Source organism: Carassius carassius, chromosome 12 (assembly GCF_963082965.1).
Source record: "Carassius carassius chromosome 12, fCarCar2.1, whole genome shotgun sequence".
Taxonomy (NCBI): Eukaryota; Metazoa; Chordata; class Actinopteri; order Cypriniformes; family Cyprinidae; genus Carassius; species Carassius carassius.
The window spans coordinates 19,031,336-19,042,066 of NC_081766.1; the positions used below are offsets into that span (position 1 = coordinate 19,031,336).

The window sequence follows — 10,731 nt, forward strand, 5'->3', positions numbered from 1 at the left end:
TCAGTTTGTGTGCAATGAATCTAGAATATAATTTTTTTTTTTGCTTTTTTTAATTAAATTACAAAAAATAAAGAACTTTTCCATGATATTCTATTTTTTTTTTTACATGTACCTGTACTTAAGGGAAATTGTACAAATTTTCCCATAAATATGCTTGTAACCAATTGCTTTAATATATAATTGGACTTGCAATCACTTATCTATCATGCAAATATGCTAATTAGAATATTACATGGCCAAAACATGAATCAGGCACCAATATTTCTGGTCTAGGAGGAATACAAAGGAGTAATGGTCATTTTAAGGACCTGGCGGCTGCCATTTGAAAACGGGGCCTTTCTTGGAGTCAAACTTTTTGTATGTTTTTAAGTACATTACTACTGTAAACCACTGAGAAACGTTTTGTTAGAATTTTTGTGGGGTCAAGACATATTTGCAGCTGACTATTATGTTGCCATGGATTTACTTCGATCACAACTGGCCCGTTTTCTTAAATTACAGTGAAAATCTGAGCGCTCGTATAGCCCCTTTGAAAGCCCCGGTGGATGTAATCGGAACTGCAGCTGCTGTGTTAAATGGCTCAATTTCTCTCTTTTCACTTTTGATGGCTGAGCTCAGCTCACACATTCCGATCATTCCAGGCGCGCTCAGTTATTTATGAGGCAGAGCGCGCGCCTACTGGCTCATAACCCAACCAGACCTGAACACACGCACGCACACAAACACAGCGAGGAGATAAAGCATACAGAAGACATTAGCCGGATTACTTGGATTATTACACATGCCAGTAACAGAATCCGTGTGGAATGAAAGTTTTAATTGGTAAGTTAATCGTCAGTGTTCGTTCTACAGACAGTTTAATGATCAAATAGCAGCGAAAGAGTTCACAACTGCCTTAATCGGCAGAAAAAAAGGAATTTACGTGACTTTAAATGTAACACCGATTAAACCGATTCGATCTGAGGACGATCTGTTGTTGTTGAGTTAAAGTTAGACAACATTGTGTGATGCTTATGACGTTTAATTACCTGGGGACGAGTTATAGGAATAATAAAGTTTTTACATTGAGCGCTGCATTTCTGTTGGCATGAACACTTTTGTGTGTGTGTGTGTGTTTGAATAGTTGTTGGTTCATACAGATAACACTAACAGTATAGCATAAAAATACAGATAGATACAGATTAATTATAAAATACAACTATACAAATAAGGGCATGATAAAAAAAATTGGTGCAAGTTTATGTAGTTGGTTTTGTTATTAAATATTTGCTTGTTATTTGATTTAAGCAATACCAGTTAAAACAATATATTACCAAATGAAGCTTGTTATGTGATAACATTTAAGAGTGTAAAGTTGGCTTTGATTTATTTTATTTTATCTTTGTATACTGTTGCTTAATTTGTCTGACACTTTCTCTAAATTGATGATATTAATTTATAATAATAAAATAGACCACTTAAACATTAGGCTTGTTTAAGAAATAATATAGCAATTAAACCTTATTTATTTATTTTAAATAACTACTGACTATTGAAAAATCATAATCTTCTCTTGGATCGGTCTTGCCCTCCAGGTCCAGTTCAGATCATAAATACTCGTCTCCATCAAATAAAATGAGAGGTGAAGAAGCGTCTGGTACTGTCCTGCACAGATTAATCCAAGAGCAGCTCCGCTATGGAAACCCCACAGATGCCCGCACACTCCTGTCCATCCAGCAGCAGGCCCTGCGGCGAGGAGGAGGTGTTGGAGGTGGCAGCAGAGGGACTGGTTCTTCACAGTCTTCATCTGAGAGCCTCAGCCAGGAGGAGCCCCAGTCTACTCAGCTCTCTGCACGCCAAGAACCCCAGGGTCAAGAGCACCAGGTCGACTACCAGCACTCTGAGAACTACACAACATACCCACACCATGGCGAGGAGCTGCCCACGTATGAACAAGCCAAGGCCCAGTCTCATTATTTGGCCTCCCAGTGGTGTCAACTGAACAGGGGCTGCTCACTGCAGGATAGTGAAACCATCCCAAAGGCCTGTGAGGAGGAAGACAGCTGGGACCCCAAGCGAGGCCACGTTCGGTCACTCAGTGACCGGCTTCTGCAGTTTTCAGTAGAGCGAAGTAAAATGCATGCAACATATTCTGCCAGTTATCCTCAGATCCATGGATATCATGCAAACCAGCACTTACAATATAGCCATCAAGGACTGGAATACAACAAGCAGGTTCCTTATACAGATTACCCCTTTCCTGCACAACAAGCAGCGGAGTATGAATATTACTACAAAGCACCACCAGCATTTAATTCCCAGCACAACAGGTAGAGAAGACTATAACAAGTGCAAAATTTACACTTAATCACAGCTGACATTGGATTTGGTAACATAGCATATGCATTTCCTCCAGTTCTGACGTACTTTATAAGATGTGTCATTATGACTAATAGTCTGTTGGCTGATGCTATGGCTGAGTATGCAATATGGGACATACTGATGTAGTTTGTCATCCAACCATGTTAACATACGAAGATGAACTGAATACCACAGCTTCGTTTTTTTAACTAACATCGTGATTTTTACTTTGTGCCACTGCAGGCTTCAAACACCAGAGGTTTGCAATAGACTCTCCACATCTCCCCCTGCTGGCAGGGAGGTTACAGCTTGCGGTCGCAGTCAACTGGAAATGCTTGTGAACGAGAATAAAAGACTGAAACAGGAGCTAGAGGGACACACTGAGAAGGCCCTCAGAATTCAGAAGGTAAAAGCACATGACAGTGAAATTTACCTTTTTTCTTAACTTAAACAGGCAGAGACACATTATTTGTGTATAAGTGTATTTTGTAGTTTTCATTTGACTTTGGTTAAATTCCAAAAGGCATTGTAGTGTTTTCAATGGATTACATCAGTGCAGCTAAGCTGTTGCTCACTCTGAAAGAATTTTAATTACCCAGGTTTGAGCACTTACCCATCAGGCCACCGCCTTGTGTAAACATGCCTGGGATGATGGAGTCATGGTTAATGCTATCCTGGTCTTTCCACTCCTAAACACCTTCTGTGTTCTGTCCTCTTAAGGAGTGGTCACATTTACCGTTGCTTGATGAAATTTCGTGAGCGAAAACTAGACAATCCAATAGGAATCTGCAATTTTGAATGAGGGCAAAGAAGTTCAGCATAGAGATTTTGCTAGTTTTTTTTAGAAAAATGGTTACGTAAATTTGCATGCTGGCCAGCAGAAAGCAGTCTATTTTGAAAGTGACTTCTTTGACTTCCGTTATACATTTCTACATTATTGACAATAGACTAAGGACCTTTTTGCCCACAAAATTTCACTAATGTGACTGCACCTTTAATCATAACCAGCAACACTGATTGCTAACCAACTTTAAGTATTTGTTAGATTAACACATCTGACTTGCAATTTAATTGTCTTTTATTTTTCCCCCAGCTAGAACAAGAGATCCAAAGGATCTCCGAGGCCTACGACACTCTGATGAAGGGTTGCGCTAAAAGAGAAACTCTAGAGCAAGTGCTAAGAAGCAAGCTGATGGCTGAGATCAAGAGGCTACAGCATTCAAGCAGTCAAGCGGCAAAAGAAGCTGAAGCTGCTGACCAGAACCAGCATGTCATTGAGAAGCTCCTTCTGCAGAGTAAGTTCATGAACACGGCCACATTAAACCTCATTACTGCTTCACATGCTCTGGAATGGATGCTTCTTAATCCAGAGGTGCACTCCAAATGTGAGATCTGTTTTTCTGTTGAGTCATTTCGCTTAAAGAGGGAACATGTTTCCAATTAGAACATTGCAATGCAGGAATTTCAGTCACATAACAGCGCCTTAGTTGATCTGAAAAGTCAGAAAAGAGGATTAAATATCAGATGTGACTTTAGCTTAGTATGAGAGGATGCCTGGGGACAGATAACCATTGCTCTTGTCTGCTTCACATTTACTGGAATGTTCCTCTCAGCGATCACTTCCTGTTTGCTAATAGTGGTAAGAGGAGGGATGATGATGAGTTTTGCAGTCACTGATGGGAAATAAGCTCCGGGATGTGGGTCAATGCTTCTCCTTTCCTCTGCATTCCTTAAGCGCTTGCGTAAATGAGGTGCTCCGGACTTTGTGATTAAATTCCTGAGCAGAAGTGTTGCTGGAGAGGGCCTGCATAAACATTTTTTTTTATATTTAAATTTACATTTCATTTATTTTTGTTTTATTAGTTAGTTGCTTGTACTAATCTCAATATTTCTCTTTTCTGACAGATGAAGAACAGCAGCTGCAGTGTGCAGATCTGGAGAAGGAGGTTCAGCATCTGCGAAACGAAGTGGAGAACCAGCAGCACAGGAGTGAGGCCCTGGAGACGGCACTGAGGTCCACGCAGACACGCAGCCAGCAGCTGTGGACGGAGCTGCAGAGGAAGAGAGCGTATGTGGAGAAGGTTGAGCGTCTGCAGGGGGCTCTAACTCAGCTGCAGGCGACCTGCGAGAAAAGAGAAGGGTTGGAAATGCGCCTGAGGACACGACTAGAGCATGAACTGCGGAGCCTCCGAAATCAGCAGGTACTGTGACAAAACGGTGGTTTGTGTTTGTTTTCAACTGTTCAGACGTGTCTTAGCATTGTATCTCAGGGCTGTTTCCTTCCAGTAAAGCTAAGAATAGCTTGAGACTTCAGATCAGGACATTGCAACAATCTTACACTTTGTTTGCTCGATTTGTCCACAGCGGCAGCCTCAGCCAGTATCTGTAGCGTCCCACGTAAGTGTGTCCACACTGCAAGAACTTCTGCGGGAGAAAGAAGAGCGCATTCTGTTCCTGGAGGCTGACAAGACACGCTGGGAACAGAAATACTTGGAGGAGAAGACCATGAGGGATTTTGCAATGGATGCCGCTGCCACCGCTGCAGCTCAGAGGTAAAAAAAGGAGATCAGTGTCAAAATATTCAGAGTATATATATATATATTTATATATATATATATATATATATATATATATATATTTTTTTTTTTTTTTTACCAATTTCTAATAGCTTTTTTCCTAAACGTCATAGAGACACAACCATCATCAACCATTCACCCTGCCATTCCTTCATTGAGGAGCTCCCATTATATGAGCCCAGGAACCAGGAGGTGGAAAACAGGTAAAAGAGACACTTTTGAGTCGTGTTTAATGAACCATTTTGGATTTTAAGATTGTGTTGGACTCATAAGGTTAATATGTTGTCAGGATCCGTGCCCTTTACGCCCAAGTCCTGGAGAAGGACACCGTGATTAGTATCCTGAAGCAGAAGCTGCAGCAGGAGCAGAAGAGAGAGTCAGGCGACCCCCAACTAGCTACTGCTGAGCCCATCTCTCATTCAACGGTCACAAACAACGCCCAAGACAAAGGTTAGTGTCAATTAGCTTAGTAGCCTTCACTATCTGAGTTTTAACTAGCTAAATTAGTGTTTCACTAAAGTTAGCATTGATGTTCTCTGCTAATTAATGTTTACTACTTTTGGTAGTTGCTGTCTGACTAATTAGTGTTTACTGTTAATCAATTTAGTGTACACTAGTTAAGCTTTTACTAGCTTAGCTGAGTTTTGATGTGACTACCCATTAACGTTGAAATGCCGGCTGGGTAACATTAGCATTGATGATTATTGATAATTAGCTTTTACCAGTAAAAGTTAGTGTCAGACTAACATTAGCAATATAGCATTCACTGCTAAGTGTTTACTAGTTATTGATGAAAATTAGCATTAGTGTTCACTGTCAAATAGCTTTTAATAGTTACGTTGGTGTCTGACTAACAAAAACATTAGTGTTCACTCTTAATTAGCATTTACTACTAAAGTTAGTATCTGACTAACATTAGCAGCATTAGTTAGTTCTGAGAATGGCATGAAATTATCTGAGAATAAATTCTTATGGATCTTTTTCCAGGGAAGAGTCATTTCAATGGCCAGGCGAATGGGACGACCCATTTGGCACTTGCTCTGGAAGCAGCCCTGGGACAACTTGAGCAAGTTCTGTTAGAGAAACAGACAACAGATCAAACCTCCCACACAAAGACCAGCTCTGGTGAGTCAACTTTTAGCTGTTTCTGCATGATATGGGATATGTAATTGAATAGTAATTGAAAATATTATTCACTTCAGTGTGTAAAAAATAAGATTACACCATTACGTCATTTTTCAAAAACTAATTTGTGATCTTTTATAAATAGGTCTAACTATGACGTCTCTATCCTGATGTAGTACCTCATTTTGTGATAACTGATTAATATTTACCATTTTTTTTATAGAAAACATCCAGAAAGCACCATCTGCTCTGGACCTTTTCAAGGGCCTGGATGATGTGGGGGCTGATGCAGTGGAGATCTTCATTTGATGAAGAACACTTGGACAAACTGCCTTGCAAAATAAATGTAGAGGAGCTCTGGGAGAGATTAAACGACACCACATCATTATACTGTTGTGAAGCAAGAGTCCCGCTGAATAACAGAGCTGCTCGAAAAATCTTGTCGAAGAGGGAGCTGAGCTCTTCTCTTAAAACCACATCTCCAGTCTGGTATGTTTTGACAGATAAGACCGTAAACTGAATTATGGAGACTTTTGCTGCTGGTGAGAATCCTACAGGTTTTTTTTTGGTATTTACAGCTGTACCGTACAGGAGGGCGGACATAAACTTCTAAATTGTTCTCACTATTGCATTATCCCTCTTCTCAGAAGACCTGTGGTAACTTCACCACATTCAAGTTCAGTCGATGTTCTTCTTGAGACCGAAGCTCTTGCATGTATCTTTTCCACCCCACCTTTATTGATTGTTATAAACCGTTACATTTTTCTCATGTTTTTCTATTTATGGCTGCTACGCCCTTCAGCAAAGTTATTCTTTTACATTGCATTTCTAGGATCGGCATGTTAATGCTGTCACGTTGTGTGAGACAAAATGTTTTTTTCTATCTAATCTTTCTAATTATATTAGACCTAAGAGTCCAGAAGAACTTTTAAGAGAGAAAACCAACTGTATTTTAATTAGCTTTCTTGTATCTTGAATGTGTTTGCTCCTTAATGACACATTTGCTGGTCAAGGTGTCATTTCAAAGTAAATATTAATATATATTTTATACAATTATTTTGAGCTGTGTTTGGAACGTAAGCTGAGGAACTGATGCCAAAGAGCATTTCAGTAAAGTTCATGTGTTCAAAACACATGGCCAAGGGTTGACCTCTTCTATTTAATCAATGAAAGATGTGAATGTTCTGAAACATTTCATACATTTACAATAAAGCTATTAATATATAAAAATATGTGTCTCTTGATTTGTGAAGCCCTTGGGAAATTTCTGTTGGTTCTAGCAAGCCCCATCTACTGGATTTCAGCCCGTTTCACACATTCCAGGTTTTTTCTCACACAGTCTGAGAAAGATGAGTAATTACAAGCGAATGCTAGTGAGGGGCATTCCAACTCTTATATTGAGAAACCCTCATGTAATTTCCCTCAGGCTCACCTTTAGCCACATTTTAGACTCCGATTTCTGAGGCATGCAGACAAACATTCTGCTTTTTGAGAGAGAACAATAGATCTCTCGCTCAAAGCTGACTTACCCGACATTCGCTAACCTATCTGGCCTCCTTTTTTACAAATAGTCACTGACAAAGCCAACTCAATATTTCTTAGTGCAGTCACATGCTTTGTAACATGGTATTGATGTCACACTCTGTGTTTCCAAATTTAGAACAAGGCTACATCTGTATTAGATGTGATGTTTAATTGATCTTTGTGATGGTAATGAGAGGCAACTTAGACTTGCATTGCTCCTAAAGAAGTTATTTGGGGGGTGATCTTACTGTAAATCAGTTGTTTACATAGAACAAGGCGCTCAACTGTGTGAAAACTGGGCAGCTCACATACCCCACATGCAATCCTGCTAAATCGTGTGTGTGTGTGTTTTATTTCCTTGTTTTTAAGGCCAAAGATCTGTCTGTATACAGTGAGGCCCAAAAGAATGAAAACACACTGAATTTTTTTTTTTTAAAGATTTTATTTAAGAAAATATTTGAGTTCTGCACAGACATTAAACGTGGAGTTCATGCTCCTCGAGAGCTGATGCCATAAAAGATGTCATTAACTTTTTAGTTCAAACTGTTAGGCTGATAATATAATTTGTAATGAAACCAAATATACTGAATAAGAAAAAAAATGCCAAATGGAAGCATCTTCATGCGTTCTCAGGCTCTTGAACCCCACTGAAGGTTAAAACCTCTCAAACCAAACTTGTAATAGAAGGCACATACATAAACAAATTAATTTCTTAATTACAAATGGCAAACAAACCTTTAAATGCACTTTCAGAAAGAGAAAGGTATAGTATAGGGATATATAGGAATATAGGAAGTATGAAGTTGATGGGACGCCCATAACATTAGGGTGCAATGGGAAAAAAGCTGCATAACATACTGATATCATCTATGGTAAGTAAGCTAAAGCATGCTAGGATGCATCACTATTTATGGTATTTCAAAGACAAAAGATTGATTGATGAAGGAATCTCAGGAATTCAGGTCTCAGTTGTAACAAGAGTGAACAATGCTTGTTGTTGGAAATAAGACGGCCACGTCTTACATATTTGCTACAGTAGTAATGCCTCTGATTCTGACCTCCATTGTTCATTTTATGCATTTATGTCTAAATTAAAAACATGTTCCCACACAGAAGATTTCTCCATAAAACATATCAAGTTACAGGCTATAGTTTACAAAAAACTACTTAAACTGAAATTAGCTGCTAAAGCTTTAGAAATCAATTAATTTATATATATATATATATATATATATATATATATATATATATATATATATATATATATATATATATATATACATGCATACATACACACATGGTACAAGAAATATGGGATATTATAGGATATCTAACAAAGCAAACAAACAAAAATTGCACCAAGAACAAATGAACACAGTTTTCATTTAATTTCATTTAATTTCCAACAAAACTCAAGGAAATTGGATATATGATCATTATTCAAGGAAACAGTATTTTTTTTTTTTTTTATGTTTGAATGATTTCTGTAAAATTTCATTCAAAACTACCCTAACTCACAGGACAGTCAATCAAAATAAATGCAAAAGTTTGTCAGATAATATAACAACTTAAAGTAGGATTAATCAGTAAGGCTGGGAGGGTAAGATAAAGGACCTCTAAAATACATCTGCTTTCAAATGCAGCTCTTAAAGCAGACATTCAACATAGATCACTGTCAGTAAGGATCAAATATATAAGGTCAGTCTTTATAAAAATAAAAAAAAATCAGTGATACTACATACAGTAATGGATTATCACGACTCAGTATCAGAACATTTTAAGTACAGATAATAAATCATAACAGCATTGCGATTTAAACTGATAACAGAAATCAGAGGGAATAGCACTCCGTCATGTGGGAGAGTTCATAACCCTCGTCTATATACACTTACAATGTTCACATGTGCTTTCAATATTTGCAATAAACCATCTTTAACCAAGTAACATTTTAACAGGCAAACATGATGACGACACTGTGGCACTGGATCTTCATATCAAGACAAGAACAAACTTGGCTCCATGTGAGCTAATGTGAGCTGAGAAAATCCTCTTGGCTGGAATGAAGAGGTTTAGTATTTTTATGGCAGTTACAGCCTGCACGGGAACCAGGAAACATGGGATTCACTGCAATTCATCTTGTTTATAAGCGCAGTGGAGGCCTTTTCCTCCTCACAGAGAGAAACGCTGCCAACATTCTTTTGACTTTTGAGAAGCACTTGACATTTTTTTACCCTTGGATTGCTTCCTCAACATGAACAAAATGGAGGGCCGTGGAGCGTTTGAAGGTCAAAGGGCACATTCATGAAGCTTGAAATGTGGAATCCCAGCAAATATGATTTTTTTTGTCCATTTGAGCAAGGGTGCAGTAATCCGCCTTTCAAATCAGAATTAAAGCGGTCGGGGACATTGGTGTTTGTTGAAAAACAACATTAGATTAGATGATTTTTGGGTCAGCACAATCAGCCAAAAACCAAACAATTCTAAAAAAAAAAATAGGATTCATTTGCAAGTGAATCCTGCATTAATGAGGTCAGCTTTATAAACTAAAAAGCTATTGTCTGACACATGCTGGTTGCATGTGCTGTGCTCTCAGAGAGTATATTGATTACTTCAGCCGCACACATTTCCAGCATTGATTGATGACTGGATATAATAACCTTCAATTTGAACTCTGATCTGAAGCATGCTGCAAGGGGAATAAATTAATGCAACCTTGCCTTCATATTTTTAAACTTTACCACAATCCAAACCATATCTCATGACTGCAGTAGTGGAGTGCAATGATGAAGAGCAGTAAAACCACAAGGAGCCACACATACCCCATCCATGACTAAAGCTTTCCCATCATGCATTTTAATGGTTAGGAATGACAGCATTTCAAATGCTAGTCAAATGCCTTTTTCAGAGCTGCTGTTTGAAAGTCTCAGCACTTGGTCATGGTTGCCTTTTGCTGGGCTCTTTCAATTAATTGGCATGAGTAACATAACAGTTCAGAACACAATGGAACGCTTTCCAAAAAACCTGTCTCAGAACAATATAGATTGAGTCCACTGAGTTTTAATTAAACTGAGCTAAAAAGTAACACACAATGATAATTCATTCAGGGGCTTTCAAAGTGAGGTCAAGGGTTGCAACGGGGTGATACGGTGCTACGAAAAAAGATCTT

The 10,731-nt window shown here is 38.5% G+C and overlaps 1 protein-coding gene across 1 annotated transcript; it reads left to right on the forward strand.

Moving 5' to 3' along the window:
- The first annotated feature begins 668 nt into the window (after window positions 1–668).
- LOC132155039 (angiomotin-like 2a) lies at window positions 669–7,265 on the forward strand. The gene is made up of 10 exons (XM_059563807.1): window positions 669–822; window positions 1,575–2,309; window positions 2,584–2,746; window positions 3,434–3,635; window positions 4,246–4,541; window positions 4,705–4,892; window positions 5,030–5,119; window positions 5,206–5,366; window positions 5,904–6,041; window positions 6,265–7,265. Exons 1-10 carry the CDS (start codon window positions 782–784, stop codon window positions 6,348–6,350), a joined length of 2,100 nt encoding a protein of 699 aa, XP_059419790.1. The 5' UTR covers window positions 669–781; the 3' UTR covers window positions 6,351–7,265.
- Window positions 7,266–10,731: the final 3,466 nt, after the last annotated feature.